The sequence below is a fragment of the Hordeum vulgare genome, chromosome 7H, assembly GCF_904849725.1.
Source record: "Hordeum vulgare subsp. vulgare chromosome 7H, MorexV3_pseudomolecules_assembly, whole genome shotgun sequence".
Lineage (NCBI taxonomy): Eukaryota > Viridiplantae > Streptophyta > Magnoliopsida > Poales > Poaceae > Hordeum > Hordeum vulgare.
In genome coordinates this window covers 445759812-445787104 of record NC_058524.1, presented here as the reverse complement: position 1 = coordinate 445787104, position 27293 = coordinate 445759812, and the positions used below count along the sequence as shown (strand labels likewise).

The following is a 27293-nucleotide window of genomic DNA, read 5'->3' as shown; positions in this document are numbered from 1 at the left end:
ATTTTATTTTCTATGATTTTTCAAAGTTTACACCATTTTCTGGAATTACTTTATAGTATAAAATTACTTACTGCGTCAGCTCTGCGTCAGCAAGTCAACTGACCTGGTCAGGGTCAGACCTGACGTGTGGGGTCGACACGTCAGTGACACAAATGCTAAGAGATTTTAATTTTTAACCTTTTATTCCTAATTAGGGTCTGGGCCCACCGTAAGTGGGTCATTAGGTTAATTATCTTAGTTAATTTATTTTTTTGATTTACTTAAATTGAACACGGGCTAGGCCCCACCTGTACGTGACCGAGGGTAGTCAACTCCCTGGTCAAAAGGGGCGAAGCCACCGGTGGCTCAACGCCGGCGACTGCAAACGCGTCAGAGCTCGTCGGAAAACTTCTACGGCCATCCATTTGAGACGCGGAGAGGTGCTACGGGTAGCTGAGGCTCAGCCGCATCAAGAGTGGGAGGAGCTGGACCAAATGGTCGCCGGAATCCATGCGGGTGACGAGGTCTGCGGCGGCTGTGGCTTGGGCTTCGTCGGGCGTAGGGTTGCGGGGCACAACAGAGCGTGGAAAGGGAGGGGAAATGCACAGGGGATCACGACGATTCCATTTGCAGTGACGGGGAGGTCGGGGAGGTCTTCTAGCCGACGAATCGATGACGACATTGCCGGCGGCCGGAGGTTGAAGATGACAGATGCGAGGGCGAAGCAGGGCTCGAGGGCTCGATTCCTTCGACGAGGAGGAGCAGAGGGATAGAGCGGATCCTCTGGGCTTCTCGGAGAGGCGAGGGGAGGCCGGGGCTATGGCAACGGCGGCGGCTTGGCCATGGCCGCTTCGGGCACATCGAGAAGAGAGCGAGGGAGAGGATGAACTCGAGGGAGAGGAAGAGGCATGCACGGGGGTACTCATCCCTGTCGTCTACGTGGCTCGGGGAAAGCAGGAGGTAGCCGCGGGACATGGCCTCGCTCGTTGGCGCGTCGGCACGCAGCTGCTTCTCCTCCTGGCAGGAGAAAGAAGACAGCGGTGCCCCTGGTGGGCTGGGCTGGTTCTGGGCAGGTAAGAGGTTTTTCCCTTTTTATATATTCTACTTTGTTTTGTACTATTGACATTTGTTTTATTTGTTTGGGCTCCAAACCTAGACCAAACACACTGCTATTAATTATGGGGTATAATTGGATTATTTCTAAGATCCACAAAAATTTTCAGCATTTTTGGAATACCTAAAACATTTATAGCTAATTGTCTTATCCAATTTGCTGACTTTTGAAGATTAATTAAAATGTCAAAAGTGTTTTAAAATGAAATTCATCACAGAAATGTTGTTGCCAACATTTATTAGAAAATATGAACATTTTGAAAATCATTTTGGGTTTATTAAAATCATACATAGAACAATTTCTTTTAAGGGAGGTGAGGTGCTTAGGGTTTTGTTAGTCCGAATACTCAAAAACATTTGGGTTTAATATGATGATGCAACTAATTGCAAGCAGTTATTCTAGGACTGTGACAGCGCTGCTTCCCCTCGCCAAAGCGGAGCAAAGGATATTCCACCGGCTTTGCATCCGGCCACACGTGAAGTTTATGCTCGACGTACTTCCTCGGAACCCCAGTAATGTCTTTTGGAGACCATGCTAAGATATCCCGATTCTCACGGAGGAAGTCGACGAGCTCGCCTTCCTATTTGGGGTTGAGGTTAGCCCCGATGGTGATGCACTGCTTGGGGTTCGCAGGGTCGAGTGGCACCTGCTTGGTTTCTTTGGCCAGCTTGAATGAGCCTTCGCCGACCGACTGGGATGGTGGAGTAGGGATCTCCGGCTGCTCGGTAGCCTGAGCATCAAGCCGATCGATCTACCTTTTCTCCTCAGCAATCACCATGGCGTCGGCCAAATGGCTGCTGTCTTGTGCACACTCGAGCGACTTCTTGTAGTCGCCAGCAATGGTGATGATGCCCTTTGGACCCGGCATCTTCATTTTGAGGTAGGCGTAGTGGGGGATGGCCATGAATTTGGCCAGAGCCGGCCTGCCCAACAACGCGTGATACGGGCTGCTGAAAACCACCACCTCGAACCATTTGGACTCTCGGCGGAGGTGCGCCTTGTCACCGAAAACGACGTCCATCCGGATTTTGCCGATCGGCGAGCAGGACTGTCCCGACACAATGTCGTGGAAGACAATGCTAGTCGGCTGGAGGTCCTTCTCCTTGATCCCAAGCTTGAGCAAGGTGTCGAGGTAGAGGATGTTGATGCTAATGCCACCGTCGGCCAACACCCGGGAGAACCGGCAGGTGGGCCTCTGGGAGGCGAAAGTGGGGTCGAGGACGAGCGCGTATGAGCCAGGATTTGGCATCACCGCAGGATGGTTAACCCGGCTCCATGTAATTGTCTTATCAGACCAATGCATGTATTGGGGAACCGGGGGGCCGTGGCGTTCACCTCGCGTCGGCGTTGGCGCTGGATGTGCTTGTCATCACCCTCGCTGGTGAACACAACGAATGCTCCTTCTTGATGGGGGTAGTCATCGTGGAGACGGCCATCATTGTGAGGCGGCGATGGTGGAGCCGGAGCCGGACCTGGAGCCGAACCATGAGGCGCCGCAGCTAAACCTGGGGGAGCCGGCAGGCCCTGTCCTGGCGACAATCGCCGTGCAAAGCTACACTGTCAAAGGGTATGGGTAGCGGGCTTCGCCCGAGTGTGCATCTTGCAGGGCACGTCAAGCATTTGCTCGAAGCTGAGCTTGGGCTGCCAGTCGTTCTTGCCGGTCCGCCTCCGTTGAGAGCCGGCTTGAGTAGCCGGCGCATCTCCCTCACATTGGCCACCAGCTTGTTGTTGGAGCGCGAATCAAGTTGATCCGCCTTGCGCTTGTTGTTGTTATGGCCGCCTCGATTGTCGCCAGCCGGCTTAGGAGTAGTCGGCATGGGGACAACTTTGTCCGATACGGTCACCATGACCCGCGTCGCGGAGACGGTCGTGGCATACTTGTACGCCTTGGCCATGAGCACCGCCAGAGAGGTGGGCTCGGAGCACATGAGCTTGTGCTCGAGGAGACTGCTGTCTCGGCAGCCGTCGATGAAGTACTGGATGGCATGTACCTCATGCAATCCCTCGCAGGAGTTGCGCAGCTCAGTCCAACGCATGACTTAGTCACGAAGGGGTTCGTTGGGGCTCTGGACACACATGGCGAACTCGCGAGGCCGACTAGGGCGCTTGTAGGTATGAGCGAAGTTGCGGACGAACGCCTCCTCGAAGTCAACCCAGGAGTTGACGCTGCCGGCTGGAAGGCTGTTAAGCCTTGTTCTAGCCGAGGCAGCCAGCATGAGTGGCACGTAGCAGACGGCTACGCGCTTGTTGCCCCGGGCGATGCCAACTGCAGTGGTGTAGTCGATCAGCCAGTCTTCTGGCTTGGCTGTGCCGTTGTACTTGAGGGTGTCCCGAGGGAGAGTGAAGCCTCGGAGAAACGGCTCGCCTTGGATCCGGGGGCCGAAGCACGCCGGACCGATGGGGCCGTCCTCTACCAAGAGAGCCGACTGCGCCAGGGTTGTTGAGGCGCTTGCAAGCATCGTTGTCGCTGTGTGGAACGCGAGGGCCGATCCGAGCCGTGATTGGAAGGGTGTCTTGTGAGACACTAGCATGGGCCCTCCCCGGACGAGGAACCTCATACACCGAATCACTCTCATCACCACCATCTCTGCGATGCCGGCTTGAAGTTGGCTCGCTCTGGCACTGAGAACGCCTGTCGTGGCTGCCCTCGCCCCTCCGACTAGAAGTGCGAGGAAGATCTCTCAGCTTGATGACGACCGCTGGGGGTTACGGTACGCTCCGGGATTGGGTCCCGGAGACTCCGACTGTGCCTGAGCAGGGTCAAGCTATGTCTGCTGCTCATTTGTGGCGTCAAGGAGAACCTTGACCCGCTTCTCCTGAAGGACACGCTCTTCGCCCTCCATGTCTGGCATTTCTGCCATGGCCGCCTGGGCAGCTCGCAAGTTGGCCGCAGGAGTCTCGTAGATGGGCTGCTTGCCGCCTAGGATCTCGGCAATGACCCGGCCGCGGGCGCGGACCGTGCCAAGCCGGATAAGACCCTCGGAAACCGGAGTGCGGCCGTAAGCGAAGTTATACTCTTGTTGCGCGGCCATCATCCGGCGTTTAGCCGTGGCAATGGCAATGCCCTCCTCCAAGATCTTCCTGCGAGCCTCCTCCAGTGAGGCACGCGCGTCGGTGGGGTTTGTAGAGGTGGCGACGGGCGTCTTCACGCCGACAAGGGTGGCATGAAGCGTGTCAGCTGATACAGCAGCAGGATCACCGGCGTCGGCTGACGCCTTGCCGTGAGCCTTGGTGGTGTCGGCACCAATGACCATCACCTCCACGATGTTGGAGACGACAGCGACGTGATACAGGGTAAGGCACACGGTAGATGATGGTGGACCATCGAAGACGAGCACGTCACTTGGGTACACGTCGAATGTATGCGTCGCCGCGAGGGAGAGCCTACTGAAGCTGGCGCACAACGCGTCGAAGTCGATGTCCTCGCCAGGATAGCGAGGGTCATCGTCGAGGCACAAGTCGCTGAAGAGAATGCTGAGGTTTGCAACAGCAGCGATGACGACGCTGGGGAGTCACTCGTTGTCAGACTCCCCATCAGAATCCGCATGACGTACTTGGACGTCGATCAACATCGGAGAAGCCTCCTCAAGAGCAGGCTCCCTGGGCATGCTGATTGGTCCGGACGCGATGCATCCGCGGTGTAAGCGCACGGCCCTGCCCAGCGCGTAAACCCAGTCGATGGCGCGGACGGCCCCACGGTGGGCGCTGATACGTCCATTTTGCATCATGCTTTCATGTTGATATTTATTGATTTTTGGGCTGTTATATTACTTGTGGTACCATATTTATGCCTTTTCTCTCTTATTTTGCAAGGTTTATTTGAAGATGGGGAATTCAGGCAGCTGGAATTCTGGACTGGAAAAGGAGCAAATCCTAGTCCACTATTCTGCACATCTCCAAATGTCGTGAAAAGTTAAGTGAATTTTTTTGGATTATTAAAAAATACTAGGCAAAAGTACAACCGGAGGGGGGCTGCCAGGCCGGCGCAAGCCCTGACACCGCCACCCCTTGGTATCGGAGTGGGGTCTTGTGGGCTGTCGGCACCCCGATCCTAAGCCATAGGAATCCAGCCTGTAACACATCACATCGCTTTGCGGTCTCACGCACGGTTATCGCCACGGCTGCAGCCTTACCTTAGCTGGGACCGTTTGCGCCTTTTGACACACGTATGCAATTGTGTCGCTAGCAATCCAATGACAAAGAACCCGGATCGACATGTCTAGTCATAAACCAAAGCGACAGTTCAGCACAGGGACAGGCATACATGACCCAACAAAGCAGGTGTCGATCACCAGCGAATGTAGACGAGTCGTAGCAAGCTACAAGGACTCCATTATATCGCCTGACATTTCTCGAAAGGGGACAGACACAGCAGCTAAGAAGGACACATGCCGGTCAACTAATGTGTCCGGAGCAGTAGCGAACTACCATGGCTCGTTGGAATCACAAAGGGGCATTTCCCTGTAAGGAGTGCTACTACAGTCTTTGGCTAGGTAGTTGAACCCCATACATATCGAGTACAACACACATACGCATGGCATACCGATTTGTATAGATACATCAATGGCATCACAACATAACCATAAACATACAACTTTATTTAGAAGGCTCGGAAGAGCCACACACATAATATTACAAGGTAGGGGTCTCACGACCGATTATCACAAGTCATACACACAATGCTTACAAGCCAGCGGAAGATATAAAATTGTCTGAGTACAGACAGAGGGAAAGATAAAGGCACCTGGCCTGACTATCTACAGACCCATTCTAGGGCCAGATCATAGCTGGGATACCAGCTACTCGTCGTCATTGATGTCTAGGTAGAACCCTCCATTAGGGTCATTAACAACCTCTGCAACAATTATTAAGCAAACGTGAGTACAAAAGTACTCAGCAAGACGTTAGGAAATCTGTCTACTCATGCAATGTATCATCAAGGAGTTGTATGGTTTCATGCGGAAAGACAGCATTTGACTCATGGCTAGACAACTTGCATTTTTAAATAGATTTGACAACTATGATTTCTCGCACACGAGTCCACTAACACCACAACAATACTCCATCGCGGAATCATTCCGTCTCTATACAGAAATGCCGTCCATGACACTCACGCTTATGTTGACAAGTTTATGAGCAGCAATTATACTTATCTATGAACAACATATGTTTCCAAGTAGTCCATATCCGCAGACGCGGCTATTCGAATAAATCATAACCCTGCAGGGGTGTACTTCTTCACACACGCTCTCGCCACTTATCACCATGTGCACGTCATACACCTCGGCAACCTTCAAGCGGAAGCCCAGCGAGGGAGTCGGCCACGACCCTTAACCATGTTAATACTTAGTCCAGGTCTATCGCCTATCTGAGGGTAATCCGCACGGAAGTCCGACCGAGTTTTCCGCCACGGCCCCAAACGATGTGCGCAGGGTTCCCAAGTCCACCATCCGGGTGCCACTTGGTACACCATGCCACTGCCTACCGCATCATAGCCCACCTCTAAGGTCAGTGCTACGCACGGCCTCCAGCATGACTATAAACACCAGAAACTACTTGCAACTCCTGGACCGAGTAGTAAGCGATTAATAAGTCGAGCGGAGTCATATTTTAGGGCCCAGCATGTGCTAGTATCTCGTCTTGGATTACATACATGGAACTCAATTCCTAAGGACGGTTCCAATGAAACAACCCGCCATGTACTCCTACACAGCCCTTCACCGGTACCTTTACCAAATCAGGTTCAACACACGACCTTTACCAACTGAACATATTCTCACGATTCTGTTCATCACCCAGATGACAGACCATACACAACTCTAACCATAGCATGCATAGCAGGATAAGGCACATCATGGCTCAAGCATCTACCAGGTATGCTAGGTTGCAACATTCAGCTATTTACTGTGACAAGGATAGGTCATGCAAAGGAAGTGGGTTCAACTAACGTGGCAAAAGAGTTTGAAGCATTTTATCCTAATGCAATAAGTAAGAGCAGGAACGAGAACATGGGATTTATCGGGATGATCAAACAGGTTGCTTGCCTTGTTGCTCAGCAGAGGGGTGATATCCGTCAGCCGGATAATCAGACGTATCCGGAGGGGCGGAGCCTACCGGAATAACAACAATCAATCAATATCAAACATATGCAACAAAATGATGCATGAAATGCAATGTAGCATGGTTTGAGATGAACAACAGAACCCTTTGGGGTGATCTTGATTTGAAATCATAATTCAAATATCATTTGAATTATAATTTATTACATTCTTTTAATTGATTTGACCTGATGCTGTTTCATAACTTTGTTTTTCATGCATGAAAATCGCACCATTGGATTCCTTGAATTTTTCTTATCCATTTACATATATTATTTGTCACATTTGGAGTTATATTCAATTTTCTATGAATTTCCAAAGTTTTGAACTTATTCTAGAATTAATTTTAAACGGAAAAAGCTTTATTGCATCAGCATGACATCAGCATGTCCAACTGGCCGCTGAAAGTCAAACCTGACCAGTGGGACCCACTGGTCAGTGACTCTGGCTAGTTTTTACTTTAAATTTCACTTAATAACTAATTATCAGGGATGGACCCACATGCCAATGACTGTTTAAGTTTTTATTTAATTAATTATTTTAATTAATCCTAAACTTAATTAACCAGGGGCTGGCCCCACCTGTCATAGGCTCAGGGGGGTCAGATCCACCGGCGGCGAGGTCGTTCTCACCGGAGATGAGTTCCGGCGACCACCAGAACGGCGGAGGGGCTCAGAAATGCCTCTCCGATGACCAAACTTCACGCGGAGAGCACCAGACGAATGGCACTTCACCCACGGTTCCATTATTGCACGTAGCCGGGGATGAAATGGCCGGAGATGACGCCGGCGACGAGCTTGGCGGTGGCCGAAGCCCGGGCATCATCGGGGTCATCGAAACAGGTGGCATCATGCGCGGGGCTAGGTCCTACAGCACCTACGCGGCACACTAAAGCCATTGGTGGCCTCAGATGGACTAGTCGATCACCGGACAGCTACCGGCGACGAGGTCCCGCGGCAGATCTCGTCGGGCTCCGGTGGAATCGGGGTCTAGAGGAAGGGATCCAGGGGGAAATCTTACGGGAAAGAACCCTGAGCTCACGAGGAGTGCAGAGGCGTCGAGAGTGGGCTCGGGGATGGCCTGAGGAGGGAGAACGACGACGGTGAAGCTCCGGTGACCCGAGGAACAAGACGACGGCTTCACAGCGTTCCAGGGCTTCTCGGCGTCGAGCGACTAGCTGGAGAGCTTCAGGGGGTCACGGCGATGCTGATGCACGACTCAGGTGAGAGGGAGAAGGATAGGAGCGACGGTGAGCTCAAGCTTGAGCTTGCGGTCGTGGCGGCCGAGAGGGGAAGAGAGTACAGAGCGAATTGGGAGGGGATGAGCTCGGGGAGGCCTCGGGGAGGTTATCCCCGACCACGCCAGCGCGACGAGGCGGCTAGTCAGGCACGCAGCTGCGTGGGCGCCAGATCGAGCGGCGGCCACCTCCTGCTCCGACTGGCAGGAGGAAGACGACAACTAAGGTGGGCTGGGCTTCAGGTGAGCGTCAGGTAAGTCTTTTTCAATTCTTCCCTTTTCTGTTTTCTGCTTTATTCTTTCTGTTATTTGTTTTGTTTTATTTTTGGCTCCAGACTATTCATAAAATAGTTTGAAAAATACTGGAGTGTTAGCTGGAATATTTCCAACCACTCATAAAGTTTTCAACATTTTTGGAAACTTTAAATTATTTGAAATCAAATATATAATTGATTTCAATAGCTTTTAACTAAAATTTAAAATGCCAAAAGTGGTTTTAAAATAAGTTTAATCTCTGATATCTTGTTTTCTATTTTTGTCAGAGAAGATGAACTTTTCTTAATGCCATTTTGGGTTCATTGATTTGACATCAATTTTGAAACGGTTTTGAATGAGGGGTTGCTATGGTTTTGCTTGGTTTCCTTGCTTTGCTTTTGGGTTTTCATTTCATTTTCTTGGATGCATTGAAAGAAAACATGAGCACAAGTTACTAAACCCTAACAGGGATCAGGGATGTGACAACTCACCCCCACTCAAAAGAATCTCGTCCCGAGATTTGGAAGTCGTCGAGAATAGCGCGGGATACTCAAGTCAGAGATGGTCCTCTCTTTCCCATGTTGCCTCCTTTTTGGAATGATTTGACCATTGAACTTGAAGAAACTTGAGGTTTCGACGTCGAGTGGTACGCTCAGCTTGATCAAGAATACGCACAGGGTATTCTCAGTATGAAAGGTTATCTTGGAGATCAGGCGTTTCGTGGTCCACTTCACAGATAGGATCCGAAAAGCAACGCCTGAGTTGCGAGATGTGGAAAACATCATGAACCTTGGAAAGATGCGGAGGAAGTTCCAACTCGTAGGCAACTTCTCCTTGTTTGGCAAGAATGCGAAAAGGACCAATGTAACGAGGAGCCAACTTGCCCTTGATACCGAATCGATGGGTACCCTTCAAAGGTGTAACCCGAAGGTAAGCCTTCTCGTCAACTTAAAAGGTCACAGCCTTATGATGACGATCATATTGGCTCTTTTGACGAGACTGGGCTGTTTTCAACTTTTCTCGAATAATGCGAACCTGCTCTTCTTCATCCTGGATCATATCCGAGCCAAAGAGTTCCTCTCTCCAGTTTCTGACCAATTAAGATGTGTTCGACATCTTCGTCCATAGAGAACTTCAAAAGGAGCTTTGACCAAGCTTGATTGATAACTATTGTTATAAGCAAATTCAGCGAATGGAAGGCACTTCTCCCAATTCATACCGAACGATATAACACAAGCTCGGAGCATATCTTCTAGGACTTGATTCACTCTTTCTACTTGACCACTTGATTGAGGATGGAAAGCAGTGCTAAAAGATAAGTGAGTCCCCATAGCTTTCTGAAAACTCTCCCAGAAGCGAGAAGTAAAGATACTTCCACGGTCTGAGTTAATCTCCAGAGGAACACCATGAAGGGACACTATTCGAGAGATGTATAACTCTGCTAGCTGGCTAGCTGTTATACTCTCACGAACTGGAAGAAAATGAGCTACTTTGGAAAGACGGTCAATGACCACAAAGATAGCATTATTTCCTTTCTTGGTCTTGGGAAATCCGGTAATGAAATCCATACTGACTTTATCCCATTTCCATTCAGGAATACCTAAGGGTTGAAGGGTGCGAGCAGGCCTTTGATGTTCTGCCTTGACTCGACGACAAACGTCACAGTTGGCAACGAACTCAGCAATTTCTCTCTTCATCCTAGTCCACCAAAACCTCTGTCGTAGGTCCTGGTACATCTTAGTACTACCAAGATGAATGGTGAGAGGAGAATCATGAGCTTCCTTAAGGATTAACTTCCTTAGTTGTGGATTCATAGGAACCACTAGACGACTCTGGAAGAAAACAACACCTTGATCATTCATGGAGAATTCATTAGCGTTTTCGCTAATAATATTCTCCTTGATCCGTGATATACCCTTGTCACGCTTCTGGCCAGCTATGATTTGACCCTTAAGAGTAGGCTTCACCACCAGGGTAGAAAGGAATCCTTGAGGAACGATATGAAGATTTAACTTCCGAAATTCCTGATAGAGATGTGGTTGACCTCGTTGTAGAATCAAATTGTTACAATAAGACTTACGACTTAGTGCATCAGCCATAACATTGGCCTTCCCCGGGGTGTAAGTTATCCCTAAGTCGTAATCTGTGATCAACTCAACTCACCGTCTTTGCCTGAGATTCAAATCCGGCTGGGTGAAGATATATTTCAGACTTTGGTGATCAGTCAAAATTTCGCAACGATTACCAAGAAGGTAATGTCGCGAGGTTTTAAGTACATGGACTACAGCTGCAAGCTCAAGATCATGTGTGGGATAATTATTCTCATGTGTACGCAACGGTCGAGATGCGTATGCAATCACACGACGATCTTCCATGAGAATGCAACGTAATCCTTGTCGCGAGGCGTTGTAGTAGATAACAAAGTCCTTAGAGAAATCTGGTGGTAGCAAGACAGGTGCGGAAGTCACGCGTCATTTCAGTTCCTGAAAACTATGCTCACACTGTTGTATCCACTCGAACTTTTTATCTTTCTTGAGGAGTTCAGTTAGAGGCTTTGCAACCTTGGAGAAATTCTCGACAAAGCGGCGACAATAGCTCGCTAGACCAAGAAAACTCCTAACTTGCTTAACCGATTCAGGTTGAGTCCAATCAAGGACAGCTTGAACTCTCTCGGGATTGACAGCAATACCCTTACCAGAGATTGCGTGACCTAGATAGGTCACTTCTGGTAACCAAAATTCACATTTTGAAAACTTGGCATAAAGGCAATGCTCTCGAAGTTTCATCAATACCAGCCTTAGATGCTCGGCATGTCTTGTTCTTTCCTCGAGTAGATGAGAATATCATCGAGGTATACTACGACGAATTTATCCAAATACTCCATGAAGATTGAATTCATCAAGCGAGAGAAAGTGGCTGGGGCATTGGTTAAACCGAAGGACATGACGGTGTACTCGTATTGGCCATAACGAGTGACAAAAGCCGTTTTTGGAATGTCCTTGTTCTTGATCTTGATTTGATGGTATCCCAACCTCAAATCCATTTTTGAGAAGACTGAGGATCCAACAAGCTGATCATACAGATCGTTGATCCTCGGGAGCAGATATTTGTTCTTTATGGTGACCGGATTAACTGGTCGGTAATCTACAACCATCCGATCCGTTCCGTCTTTCTTCTTGACGAAGAGGACGGGACAAGCCCAAGGAAGAGCTAGGACGAATGAAACCTTTATTCAAGGCCTCATCTAGTTGCTTCTTAAGTTCGACTAGCTCCAGGGGTGCCATCTTATAAGGTCTTCTAGCAATTGGAACAGTTCCCGGAACAAGATCTATCACAAACTCTACATCTCTGTCAGGTGGAATTCCTGGCAGTTCCTCTGGAAAAACATCCGGGAAGTCACGGACTACCGGAATGTCTTCAAGTTCCGGAAGAGGGTTGGCATTAAGGGAATAGAGTTGGCATTTGGCAACTCGAGTAGAGACATTGACTATCTCACCCGAGGGATGGGTAAGCTGAACATTTCTAGAATGAGTATCAATCTTGGCATAATGAGCTGACATCCAGTCCATACCCAAGATGATATTTATATCCGAAGATTTCAAGGCTATCAAGGATGCTAGAAAAACTAGCATGTCTACTAGAATTTCATTGTTATAGATTATCCTGGAGGTTTGCCACTTACTACCAGGGGTTTGGACAACCAATGGGATTGGCATATCACAGAAGGACATGTTATGCAACTGTGCGCAACTTTCTGAAATGAAGGAATTAGATGACCTAGTGTCAAAAAGAACAGACGCTGGGTGATGATTAACAAGGAGCGTACCTAGTATGACGTCGGGATCCTCTGCAGCTTCTTCTGCTGAAACATAGTTCACACGGGCACGTGCAGGAGTTGGCTTCACGTAATAAGCTTTGCCTGACTTGCCTTGCCCAATGGACTTTCCGGGTTGCTTGGCACCCACATTCTGAGGGCACTCTCGGGAGTAGTGCCCTGGTTCTCCACACTTGTAACAGATCACCTAATTGGCACGTTGTGCAGTATTGCTAGCTAGACCACCATAGGTTTTGGCTGGAGGGTTGGTCTGATTCGTTTGAGGCGCCACATAGGATGGCCTCGGAGTATATCTTGGCGGCAGAGAACTATTTGGAACCCACAGCCTGCATTTTGGGAATGCGGAACCAGATGATGAGCCAAAGTCACGGGAGTGCTTCTTTGTGGCTTCATAGTCGATATGACCAGTCTCGGCACTGATCGCCTTGTTGACTAGGGCTTGGAAGCTTGTACATTTGTGGAGGCGCAAATCACGACGAAGCTCAGGACTCAGACCCTTACGGAATCTTGCTTGCTTCTTGGCATCAGTAGACACCTCCTCTATTGCATAGCGGGCAAGGTTACCGAACTCGCGGCTATAGGCATCTACGGTCAACTTCCCCTGGGTGAATGCACAGAACTCCTCTCTCTTTCTGTCCATCAGGCCCTCTGGAATATGGTGCAGACGAAAGGCTGCACTAAAGTCTGGACATGTGGCTGCTGGTTTAGCACGACGCATAGCTTCAAAGTTCTCCCACCACAGATTGGTGGGTCCTTCCAGAAAGTACGCCGCAAAGGTCACCTTGTCGGCCTCAGAAACATTCACAGATCAAATCTTGCGTGATATACTGCACAGCCAATCATCAGCGTCGAGGGGATCGACGGAGTGATGGAACTTTGGAGGATTCAGCTTCACAAAGTCATTGAGGGACACTGCAGAATTCCTAGGCCGACGAGCCGTATTTTGCTAAATACGCTCTAACAGACGGTTGGTCTCCCTTTTGTTTCTCTCTGCCTCTAGCATAACTTCCGTCACAGAGGGCGGGTGAGGCAGTTCCTCCTATGACGCTTGACTACCCTCGCCTTGCTCATGAGCAGGGGCACGGTTCAACCTGGTGAACACCATCTTGACAAACAAACTCACAGCTTAGACCAATATCAACATCAATACTAACTATGGATTAAGAATGCACTGAACACATGGAATGCGGAAATGAATATCTGAACAACATGGTAACAAGCAACTGCTATATATACACCATGGTTCATACACACCATTACATAGTTCAGTACAACCTTAACCGTAGAGCAAACTACTGAAAACATGAAACTACTCATCACAGGTTCCAAGCTTCCTATACATTATTTATCTATTACTCCGAAATTCATTTCACAACACAAACATACTTCACAAGTCACACAGGACTGTGAAAGTACAGCTACTACCATACTATCCTTCCACTCACGGTTCAGGCATCCGCATAGAACATCTCATAAAGATTGCCTCCATTGCCTAGAAGCTCAACCTGCGGATCAGGAAATACTCCAGCCTCAGACCCCTGGGATCCATAAGGACACGGGTGTGGCCTTGGTCCCCTGAGTGGTGGTAGTGGAGGTCCCCGAAGAGGGGTGACTCCTCCTATAGCAGGCCTGTCAACATGAGCCGGAAGATGGGTTCTAACAGGGTTCAGCATCTCCATATTTCCATACCCTGTCTGGACTATAGGTGTCAGCTGCGTCAAAGCTGTCCACAGACAGGCACGTGTAGCATAGAGCTCCATACGAAGGGCACGAGCATCCCTGTCTCTATTCTCTAGCATCTCAACAGTGGACTGCAGCAGCGGATCCTCCATAGAGGAATCAAAGTAGATCCCACTGAGGTGTCCTTCTTCACCTAGCTGAGAGGCAGGAACTAAGCAGAAATCTGAATTTTGCAGCAGTGCATGTCTAGTCCTCATGATGGTCAGCATTGAATAGGCAGCATCTTGTACTGCCATGTCAACAGTGACCCCCAATCCATAAGACCAATGGATTGGCTCCTCAGCTCCAGGGTAATCTGGGAATACCCTAACAGTGTAGAGGTACTGACTCTGATTAAAATCTCGCTACTGCTCCTCCACTTTGTACTCTAGGTACCAGCGGTAACCGGATACCGAGATCATCCTGACTAGCATGGTCGTATGACCCGGCACATCAATGCACCTAGTCAGACGAACCACCTGACGAGAAGGATGGCCAGGCATCTGAAAATAGAGAGTAATGCAAAAGCATTAGAGCTCTGAAGACAAAATGGGGCAGCATAACGGTTGTAAATGCTCAAAAACAATTTTGAGACAACCCATAAAAATAGGATAGCGTAACCACTCAACTATCAAGTTCAATTCTCTGATCATCAAAACTTACTTCCTTATCCTTGGGATAAAAGAAACCCGAACTAACTCTCGACCCGTTGTCCTATAATCTACCAATCAGAAACACGAGCCTAAGAGAAGATAAGTAACCTAGTCCTTAATCCCCGCAGAAAAGACGAGGATGACCAGAATAGAATAACTTGAGAAGAGAAGCAAAAGTCTTACGTTCCCTTCCACAAACAATTCCCTTATATAGAACTAAAGCAATTCTAGACTCAACTTGGACCAGTTTGGCTTAGTAATCCTACAGTCAGTGAGTCCCTGATACCAACGCTATCGGGACCCCAATCCTAAGCCATAGGAATCCAGCCTATAACACATCGCATCTATTTGCGGTCTCACGCACGGTTATCCCCACGGCTGCAGCCTTACCTTAGTCGGGACCGTTTGCGCCTTTTGACTCACGTATGCAATTGTGTCGCTAGAAATCCAATGACAAAGAACCCGGATAGACATGTCTAGTCATAAACCAAAGCGGCAGTTCTGCACAGGGACAGGCATACATGACCCAGCAAAGCAGGTGTCGATCACCATCGAATGTAGACGAGTCGTAGCAAGCTACAAGGACTCCATTACATTGCGTGACATTTCCCCAAAGGGGACAGACACAGCAGCTAAGAAGGACACATGCCGGTCAACCAATGTGTCCGTAGCAGTAGCGAACTACCATGGCTCGTTGGAATCACAAAGGGACATTTCCCTGTAAGGAGTGCTACTAAAGCCTACGGCTAGGTATTCGAACCCCATACATATCAAGTACAACACACATACGCATGGCATATCGATATGTATAGATACATCGATGGCATCACAACATAATCATAAACATACAACTTTATTTAGAAGGCTCGGAAGAGCCACACACATAATATTACAAGGTAGGGGTCTCACGACCCATCATCACAAGTCATACACACAATTCTTCCAAGCCAGCGGAAGATTTAAAACAGTCTGAGTACAGACAGAGGGAAAGATAAAGGCATGTGGCCAAACTATCTATAGACCCATTCTAGGGCCAGATCGTAGCTGGGATACCAGCTACTCGTCGTCGTCGATGTCTAGGTAGAACCCTCCATTAGGGTCATTAACAACCTCTGCAACAATTATTAAGCAAATGTGAGTACAAAAGTACTCAGCAAGACTTTAGGAAATATGTCTACTCATGCAATGTATCATCAAGGAGTTGTGGGGTTTCATGCGGAAAGCCAACATTTGACTCATGGCTAGACATCTTGCATTTTTAAATAGATTTGACAACTTTGATTTCTCACACACAAGTCCACTAACACCACAACAATACTCCATCGTGGAATCATTCCGTCTCTATACGGAAATGCCGTCCACGACACTCACGCTTATCTTGACAATTTTATGAGTAGCCATTATAGTTATCTATGAACAACATATGTTTCCAAGTAGTCCATATCCGCGAACGCGGCTATTCAAATAGATCATAACCCTGCAGGGGTGTACTTCTTCACACACGCTCTCGCCACTTATCGCCATGTGCATGTCATGCACCTCGGCAACCTTCAATCGGAAGCCCAGCAAGGTAGTCGGCCACGACCGTTAACCACGTTAATACTTAGTCCAAGTCTATCGCCTATCTGAGGGTATTCCGCATGGAAGTCCGGCCGAGGTTTCCGCCACGGCCCCAAACGATGTGCGCAGGGTTCCCAAGTCCACCATCCGGGTGCCACTTGGTACACTGTGTCACTGCCTACCGCATCATAGCCCACCTCTAAGGTCAGCGCTACGAACGGCCTCCAGCATGACTATAAACACCAGAAACTACTTGCAACTCTTGGACCGAGTACTAAGCGATTAATAAGTCGAGCGGGGTCATATTTCAGGGCCCAGCATGTGCTAGTATCTCGTCTTGGATTACATACACGGAACTCAGTTCCTAAGGACGGTTCCAATGAAACAACCCGCCATGTACTCCTACACAGCGTTTCACCGGTACCTTTACCAAATCAGGTTCCACACACGACCTTTACCAACTGAACACATTCTCACGATTCTGTTCGTCACCCAGATAACAGACCATACACAACTCTAAGCATAGCATGCATAGCAGGATAAGGCACATCATGGCTCAAGCATCTGCCAGGTATGCTAGGTTGCAAGGTTCAGCTATTTGCTGTGACAAGGATAGGTCATGCAAAGGAAGTGGGTTCAACTAACGTGGCAAAAGCATTTGAAGCATTTGATCCTAATGCAATAAGTAAGAGCAGGAGCGAGAACATGAGATTTATCGGGATGATCAAAAAGGTTGCTTGCCTTGTTGCTCAGCAGAGGGGTGATATCTGTCAGTCGGATAATCAGATGTATCCGGAGGGGCGACGCCTACGAGAATAACAATAATTAATAAATATCAAACACATGCAACAAAATGATGCATGAAATGCAATGTAGCATGGTTTGAGAGGAACAACAGAACCCTTTGGAGTGGTCTTGATTTGAAATCATAATTCAAATATCATTTTAAATATAATTTATTACATTCTTTTAATTGATTTGACCTGATGCTATTTCATAACTTTTTTTTTCATGCATGAAAATCGCACCATTGGATTCCTTGAATTATTCTGATCCATTTACATATATTATTTTTCAAATTTGAGTTATATTCAATTTTCTATGAATTTCGAAAGTTTTGAACTTATTCTGGAATTAATTTTAAACACAAAAAACTTTATTGCATCAGCATGACATTAGCAGGTCCAAGTGGTTGTTGAAAGTCAAACCTGACCAGTGGGACCCACTAGTCAGTGACTCTGGCCAGTTTTTAGTTTAAATTTCACTTAATAACTAATTATCAGGGTTGGACCCACATGTCAGTGACTGTTTAAGTTTATATTTGATTAATTATTTTTGTTAATCCTAAACTTAATTAACCAGGGGCTCGCCCCACCTGTCATAGGCTCAGGGGGTCAGATCCACCGGCGGCGAGGTCGTTCTCGCCGGCGGTGAGCCTCCGGCGACCACCAGAACGGCGAAGGGGCTCGGAAATGCCTCTCCGATGACCAAACTTCACGCGGAGAGCACCAGACGAACGACACTTCACTCGCGGCTACATTTTTGCACATAGTCGGGGATGAAATGTCCGGAGATGACGCCGACGATGAGCTTGGCCGTGGCCGAAGCCCGAGCATCATCGGGGTCATCGAAACAGGGGGCATCACGCGCGGGGCTAGGCTCCTACAGCACCTACACGACGCACTGAAGCCATTGGTGGCCTCAGATGGACCAGCCGATCATCGGAGAGCTACCGGCAATGAGGTCCCGCGGCAGATCTCGTCGGGCTCCGGTGGAATCGGGGTCTAGAGGATGGGATCGAGGGGGAAATCTTAGGGGAAAGAACCCTGAGCTCACAAGGAGTGTAGAGGCGTCGAGAGTGGGCTCGGGGATGGCCTGAGGAGGGAGAACGACGGCGGCGAAGCTCCGGTGACCCGAGGAAGAAGAAGATGGCTTCACTGCGTTCCAGGGCTTCTCGGCATCCAGCGACTAGCTGGAGAGCTTCAGAGGGTCACGGCGATGCTGATGCACGGCTCAGGTGAGAGGGCGAGGGATAGGAGTGACGGCGAGCTCAAGCTTGAGCTTGCGGTCATGGCGGCCGAGAGGGGAAGTGAGTACAGAGCGAATGGGGAGGGGATGAGCTCGGGGAGGCCTCGGGGAGCTTATCCCCGACCACGTCAACGCGACGAGGCGGCCAGGCAGGCACGCGGCTGCGTGGGCACGCCGGATCGAGCGGCGGCTACCTCCTGCTCCGACTAGCGGGAGGGATGCGACAACTAAGGTGGGCTGGGCTTCAGGTGAGCGTCAGGTAAGTCTTTTTCATTTCTTCCCTTTTTCTGTTTTCTGCTTTATTCTTTATGTTATTTGTTTTGTTTTATTTTTGGCTCCAGACTATTCCTAAGATAGTTTGAAAAATACTGGAGTGTTAGTTGGAATATTTCCAACCACTCATAAAGTTTTCAACACTTTTGGAAACTTTAAATTATTTGAAATCAAATATATAATTGATTTCAGTAGCTTTTAACTTAAATTTAAAATGCCAAAAGTGGTTTTAAAATAAGTTTCATCTCTGATATCTTGTTTTCTATATTTATTAGAGAAGATGAACTTTTCTTAATGCAATTTTGGGTTCATTGATTTGACATCAATTTTGAAACGCTTTTGAATGAGGGGTTGCTAGGGTTTTGCTTGGTTTCCTTGCTTTGATTTTGGGTTTTCATTTCATTTTCTTGGATGCATTGAAAGAAAACATGAGCACAAGTTACTAAACCCTAACAGGGATCAGGGATGTGACATGGGCTCCCTGACGGCCCACTAGCCCACCTCTTTTGCTATATGAAGCGTCTTGGTCCAGAAAAAAATCAGGAGGGAGCTTTTTCGTGGTTTTGCCGCCGCCACGAGGTGGAACTTGAGCACATCCATTCTAGAGCTCCGGCAGGACGATCCTGCCGCGGAAACTTCCATCCCGGAGGGGGGAATCGTCGCCATCGTCATCACCAACACTACTCTCGTCGGAGGGGAGGCATCTTCATCAACATCTTCATCAGCACCATCTGGTCTCCAATCCCTAGTTCATCTCTTGTAACCAGTCTTCGTCTCGCAACTCCAATTGGTACTTGTAAGGTTGCTAGTAGTGTTGATTACTCTTTGTAGTTGACGTAGTTGGATTACTTGGTGGAAGAGTTTATGATCAGATCCTTGATGCTATTTATTACACCTCTGATCATGATTATGATTATGTTTTGTGAGTAGTTACTTTTGTTCCTAAGGACATGGGATAAGTCATGTTAATAATAGCCATGTGAATTTGATATTCGTCCGGTATTTTGATATGATGTATGTTGTCTTTTCCTCTAGTGGTGTTATGTGAACGTCGACTACATAACACTTCACCATATTTGGGCCTAGAGGAAGGCATTGGGAAGTAGCAAGTAGATGATGGGTTGCTGGAGTGACAGAAGCTTAAACCCCAGTCTATGCGTTGCTTCGTGAGGGGTTGATTTGGATCCACTAGTTTAATGCTATGGTTAGACTTTGTCTTAATTCTTCTTTTGTTGTTGTGGATCCTTGCGAGAGAGGTTAATCATAAGTGGGATGCTAGTCCAAGTAAGGGCAGTACCCAAGCGCCGGTCCACCCACATATCAAACTATCAAAGTAACAAACGCGAACCATATGAACATGATGAAACTAGCATGACAGAAATTCCCGTGTGTCCTTGGGAGCGTTTTTCCTCCTATAAGACTTTGTTCAGGCTTGTCCCTTGCTACAAAAGGGATTGGGCCACTTGCTGCGCCGTTGCTACTACTTGTTACTTGTTACTTTTTTCTTGCTACGTTTCAACTCGCTACACAATAACTTGTTACCGCTACTTTCAGTGCTTGCAGTTATTACCTTGCTGAAATCTGTTTATCAGAGCCTTCTGCTCCTCGTTGGGTTCGACACTCTTACTTATCGAAGGGACTACGATTGATACCCTATACTTGTGGGTCATCAGGCGCCAAATGTCGGTGTTTACTCACAACATAAGCCATGGGTAGGCTAAAGATGGTGGGAACAGATGTGGCACCAGAGGGCTCTGGGAACGAGGATGGTACAAGCATGGAACACACGATGTACCCAGGTTCAGGGCTCTCCGTAGAGATAACACCCCTAATCCTGCTGGAGTGTATAATGTATGAATGAGACTACAATGTGCTCCTGGAGCTGTTCTGCGGAGAAGGAAGAAGGAGCACCCGGCTACGTCTACCTCTCATGTATGGTGTGTGTGTGTGGAGTTGACCGACCCTCTGCATGGAGGGGGCCGAGGGGTTTTATAGACGAACCCACTGACCTACAATAAGGATAAAACTACAAGAGTGGGACCCGGCTGGCAGCCTCACCGGCTGGCCAAGGGGCCAACGAGGGTCTTGTCTTGTTGCTGGAGGGGCCCGCCGGCTGTGAAGTCCCGTCTGGCTGTGGGACCCGCCGGCTAGCCAGTGAGGCTCTCCCGTAAGGTTGACGCAGGACACGTGTTATACGTCCTGCGTCGTCTTGAGAGATTGGTCATGGGCCGCTAGTACGTCCGTCTCCACTGTTCCCACGCCGAGTGCAGTAATGGAGTGGGAGTTTGAAGGGTCGATGCTATCCCACAAACAACAGCTCAAAAAATTAACACGTTGACAGAGGCTGGGCATGCGTTGGTTTTTCCCTTGAAGAGGAAAGGGTGATGCAGCACAGGAGCAGTAAGTATTTCCCTCAGTTTGAGAACCATGGTATCGATCCAGAAGGAGGGTCTCGTCAAGTCCAGAGTACCTGCGCAAACACAAACAATCTTGCACCCAACGCTTCAAAGGGGTTGTCAATCCCTTCAAGATTGTTTGCAAAGTGAGATCTGAAGGCGAAAAGTGCAACGAAGTAAAAAGTGTAAGGCTGAAAATATGGTGTGGAGTAGACCCCCGGGGCCATAGTGTTCACTAGAGGCTTCTCTCAAAATAGCAAGTATCACGGTGGGTGAACAAATTACTGTCGAGCAATTGATAGAACCACGCAAAGTCATGACGATATCTAAGCCAATGATCATACATATAGGCATCACGTCCGAGACAACTAGACCGATACTTTGTGCATCTACTACTACTAGTTTAGTGCCCGTGCGTTGCCACGGAACAGAAAAATATATATAAATACATTGATCAAATCTGATAGGGCAATCAATTATCAGCTTTATTCATGGCTGTCCTGAACTTGGTCCGCCACTGTCGTAATGAAAGAAACAGAGATGAGAGGAATCAGAGTAAGACATGATACAAAAGTGATCATTAGATATATTAGGTTGTGCATTTATGTAAGAAAGAATATCCTAAGACTACAGTTGAGATGACAAAGTACAGCATTCACACCTGTGTCAAAGCCAAAGTGAAAACAACGTAAGTAGCGACTGAAACTGAAGTAATCCAAGCAAAAGTGGAGCCAAACTTCTAGGCAAGTATACTTGACACCATACCAATCTGTAAATAAGAAACAAAACACAACACAGACAGAGCTCAAGCAAACATTCCGAGAATAAGTGGCATCAATTACCAAAAGCAACAGCAATATCACAGTATGCACAACTGATGGATGGTAACCGTTGGAGAAATAACTGTGAGTACCTCTAGTATTGTGGGAACAATATTGAACATTGTCACTGTAAGAATGAAATTTATTGCATTGCTGCCTCTGTCAATTATGTGATTTAGAGCTCCAGTTTGTCGGTTGAAAACATAAACAAACAAAGGAACATAAAAAATCAAATAATTCCTAGCTCGTAAATATCAAAACTCAGCAACTACATAATAACTGTAAGTGTTGAATTCTTATAACATGTTTCTACAATGATGATTTACACAAGTAGCAGTTAGACCTAGGGCCGATTAATTGCTAGTAGGAAGGCACATTACTGGCCGCACAGAATATAGTGTGGACAATCAATGAATCAAGGAAAACATCAAAGCAGACATGATGGCACGAACCAGAGCATTCACACATACCTTAGATGATAACGAAGATCAAGCTCATGCAAGTGAGAAAACACCTGCGACACGGAAAGTTCATAAACTGAAGTAATACTTAAAGTGAGCACAGATAAATATCGAAATAGTTGTGCAGGACAGGTCCATCTAAAACTGAAAGTGGCTACAAATGTACAGATGACACTCGATCCTCACAGAAGTACAGATGCAAATAGTTTGGCTCCAGCTAAGTGCAAGATCTTCAAATGGTTCTTTTCCTTTTTCTAGCTTTTCTAGTTTCAGTTAGGCCTTCAGCTTTCTTTTTCTTGCTTTTAATTTTTTCTTACTGCCAGATAGACCTTGCCCCATTTGGACATTTTTCTTTTAATGAAAATGACATGCACTTACGTGCGGGTTCGAGCAAAAGAATGTACAGATACAATTCATAGTAACCTTTTTTCAGCTTCACGAATATAAGGACGTATAGGAACAACATTGTATAGCAAGAAAATAAGATACTTCATTCAATATATATCCATACTAGGTTGAAATATCTAAAATTCTGGACAGCTACACTACTTAAACAACTTCACTAAAAAGTGATACCATGGAAATGAAAGGGTTCAGCATATACCATCCTGGAGACTGAACGGATGGCTCTCAAGGTAACTTTCGAAAATAAATCATTTCGTAGTTCTAGAAACAGAAAAATTACCATAAATATTTACCATAATGCATAAATTTTAGTTGTATATGTTATGAAAGGAGAGCAGAAAGAGAAAACTTAAAAAATGCACAGTTTCTTTCGGCGGCTTTTCAGGCATAAAAAAATATTGATAACCAAGTTATTTAACAAAATTTACCTGTACAAGCTGATACTCCTGACCGCGCAATACCATATCCAATTAGAACTGCTCCTGGGCTTGCAAAGAGAGCCAACAGGGTTGCATTAGCATCTGTAAATGATGCTAGCGAGGCTTCAGCGCCACCAAGTGTTGCAAGCCAATCGATAGCAAGCTTAAACAAGAAAGGCACTTGAACATTTATAACCTGGTGTTCATTGTAAATACAAAAGGCCAGGTGATAAAGTTGAAAGCTTCATGTAACACTGGATCAATTCTCTTTCTGAAATGAGATCAATTCAGATGGGGAGCCCTTCCACCCGATGAAAATTTCTAAAGAAAAAGAAAAAGAAAAAGAAAAACTTCATGGAACAATTTCCATGTTTTAAGTTCATCATGGCATATATCATAACTGCAAGGGCAATATTTTTTCCTTTGATTTAAGAATGACGATAGTTGACTATTTATATTTGAGACCTTGTTGAACAATTAAACAAGAAGACGTTACCTATTTTGTTTTCAAAAGAAATATGCATCCAACAAACAGGATGCATCTGAATTTACCACATTGCAAGAGAACAGGTCAAAAGGGTCATTTGTATAGAAGCCAAGAATTTCAGTACACTATGAGTAATGCAAATGCACTACATTCCAACGAAGTGAGGTAAGGAGACTATCAATCTTGCGTCTACTGCATGATGGTCAATGGTAGACTCTACAAAAAAGTGTTAGCCCAAATGGGGTTACTAATATATCACAGATCACTAGTACTTAATGAGTACAACAGAAACAAAAGCCTTTGCTAACAAAAGTGGGTTGCATTTGTTTAGCTCGAACAATATTTGTTTAGGTAACAATTTCGACCAGTAACATCTACCTTCGTGCCGACTAAGAGACCCAATAACAACACAATCCTGATGTTGAAATCACGACTATTGTTCATCCTTAAGTACTTCCAAAGGTTTTGAAGGATCTGAATATCTACTATCTGATCATCGATGTCCTTCTTTGGGGCATCTTTATGCACGTCGTCATCAGCCGTTTTCCCAGCGGTAGCATTGGCAGAAGTGGAGAAGGCATTCGCTCCATAAAAAAAAAAGCAAGGATCACAAAACCATAATTTGGCAAAGAAATAGTACCTTTTATGAAGAAAAGGAACAGAACAGATGCATCGACCTCTTTCTATCGTTTTGTCAACCATTGATGTCATGAACCAACCACAAAACAATACTTGATTAACCATATTTTCAGTTGGAGCTAAAAGAGGCAGGGTAAGTGCAGTTACAGTTCATAGGATCAGAGGAAGTAGAAAGAGAAATGCAATGTGCTCCACACTTGTACTTCATTTTGGGCTTTGACAAATTAATCCAGAAACTGATTTTCATATAGAAACACACTGGAAAGTTGAGTGCATGCAGGTTGCAGGTTGTCTCAGGTTCTCAACAGAGAAAACTTTGTATGTGGAAATAAGGCTGCACTGAAGCTTCTAGATTCATCCCTTGGCAACCACTATACAAGAAACTGAAGCCCAAAGATAGCATTAAAAAATCACCCTCCTATTGACCGCTACTGAAGGATAGATTGAAAAGTGGTGAAGCGCAAATCCAAATCCCTCGTGCTCTCATCCTCGTCGGCGCCACCGGCACCATCAGCAGGGTTCCGTCCGTTGTCGGCGCCGCACTTCGGCCGGCCATTGGGCATCGGGAGGGAGGGAGGTCGTGGTCGTGGTCGTCGCCTCTCTCAGGTCGGGTGTTTGTAGGAGCAGAGGAGAGCAAAGCACGGATCTTGGTATGGAGCTTGGAGACTGCCGGAGCGCCTCCCCCGTGGCTAGCTAGTCCGTCGACGGAGCTAGCGACGGTGTTAGTGACGGATCCGTGCGCCACATCATCGAAAATGGGACCCACATGTCATAGTCATGCTTAAAACGCTCCAACCGACCGGATTGTGTTTTTGCAAAAAATTAGGCGATTTTTGTGTGTTTTCTACAACGAATGTGTAAAAGGGTGTTTTTTCGCAAAAGTTCGCTTCATTGTGGTGGTTTTCTGCAATTAACTCAGATCTCCAGGTGCGTATGTGGAATTCTTGCTCTCTTTCTCCACTCCCAAAACAGGACTGCATGCAGGCCAAGTTAATGTGGGGATTAGTGCTAGCTAGCATTGGTTCTCTCATTCGAAGAGTCAAACTGAAGATTCAGAACCATTCACTTTGGATTCAGAACCAGCAAGGCTACATGGAGAATCGACAACAAGGTTCAGACTGAAGATTGACGAAGAAGATTAAACCTGACGAAATATTGAGTGGTCCTTCTTGCATCTTGGCTTTGGGATGGAGTACCACTGCCATGGCGCCCTCCCACATCACAGCTTCGCCATGGCAACTTGGCAAGGAGCCAGCTTCAATCAACCTAGTCATGTCGCTGGATCAGTGTTTCCTTGCATGGACTCGGGTAGGAGAAGGATGTGGGGACAGCTAAGAATCCCTGTCTGCAAGCATCTACAGTTGCAAAAAGAATTGAGATAACAAAGAGATGCTTTCATTTATTGGTGGGATAACAAAAATTGATAACAAGTTGGAATACAACGGATTCCATGAAGGAGGTTGTTGCCTGGGGAGTGCGGCCGCTGCTTCCGTTTGTTGGAACTCCTCATCGTCCCCTGGAACACCTCTGTTGTACGCTTTGTCCTCGTCCTTGTGCGCCTGCACGCTCGGCTCCAACGGCTGCTGGACAGGCGGCTCAGGGGCCATGGCGAGTTGTGCAGGACGGTTAGCTAGCTCGTCGAGCTCGGGGATTTGGGTCTCCGGCAGCAGCCGACAAGCTCGCCAGGGCCACAAAGACAACCAGCCCCATCAGCATGAGATCCACGGTGGCTTGGAGATGGTGGCACCTCTGGAGAGAGGATCAGCGCAGCAGCAATGATTTAGTGGTGGCGGTTAGCGTTCATCAGGTGGAGTGCAGCGAGACTCGGGCGGTGATGCAGTGGAGGCCGGCGACGGCGACCGGGGCGATCGATTTAGAGGGGAGAGGGGTTAGCGCTGGAGCGATGGGATAACTGTTCGGTCTCGTGGAGTCCGGCTATTTTTCCGAGCGGGGATGGGAGAAGCGGTTGAGGTTTTCCTAATTTTTTTGGTCGTGGGTAAGAGTACGAAGGAGGGGAGGGCAAAGGAGGTCGAACCATAAGTGAGGTTAAACCATCACGACAGCACATCCTGCTTTAATAGTAGAGATTACTCCACATATCGACCGCTATCCGGCATGCATCTAGTGTATTGAGTTCATGACGAACAGAGTAACGCTTTAAGAAAGATGACATGATGTAGAGGGATAATCTCAAACCAATGATGAAAACCCCATCTTTTTACCCTTGATGGCAACAACATGATGCGTGCCTCGCTACCTCTTCTGTCACTGGGTGAGGTCACCGCACGGTATGAACCCAAAACCAAGCACTTCTCCCATTGCAAGAATCATAGATCTAGTTGGCCAGACAAAACCCACAACTCGAAGAGAATTACAAGGATATGAAATCATGCATAAGAGAGATCAGAAGAAACTCAAATAAGATTCATAGATAATCTGATCATAAATCCACAATTCATCGGATCTTGACAAACACACCGCAAAAGAAGATTACATCGGATAGATCTCCATGAAGATCATGGATAACTTTGCATTGAAGAACCATGAGAGAGAAGAAGCCATATAGTTACTAGCTATGGACCCGTAGGTCTATGGTGAACTACTCACGCATCATCGGAGAGGTCATAGTGTTGATGAAGAAGCCCTCCGTGTCAGAATCCCCCCTCCGGCAGGGCACCAGGACGTGCCCCAGATGGGATCTGGCGGAGACAGAAGTTTGCGGCGGCGGAAAAGTGATTGCGATGATCTCCTAATTTTTTCTGGAATTTATGGGAATATATAGGCGAAAGTCCTAGGGCAAAGGGCGTCCAGGGGGCCCACAAGCCTGGATGGCGCGGCCCCCCTTGGCCGCGGGGTGGAGGCTTGTGGGGCCCCTGGGCCTCCCCTGCCTTGGCTCCCAAGCTCCCCGATCTTCT

The 27293-nt window shown here is 47.3% G+C and overlaps 1 protein-coding gene across 1 annotated transcript; it reads right to left on the bottom strand.

The window, feature by feature from the left end:
* Positions 1 to 21962: 21962 nt before the first annotated feature.
* On the bottom strand, positions 21963 to 25985 carry LOC123409067 (ABC transporter B family member 25, mitochondrial-like). The gene is made up of 4 exons (XM_045102055.1): positions 25846 to 25985; positions 23262 to 23494; positions 23033 to 23094; positions 21963 to 22162 (listed from the first exon to the last, which is right to left on the bottom strand). Exons 1-4 carry the CDS (start codon positions 25983 to 25985, stop codon positions 22130 to 22132), a joined length of 468 nt encoding a protein of 155 aa, XP_044957990.1. The 3' UTR covers positions 21963 to 22129.
* Between the last annotated feature and the right edge of the window lie 1308 nt (positions 25986 to 27293).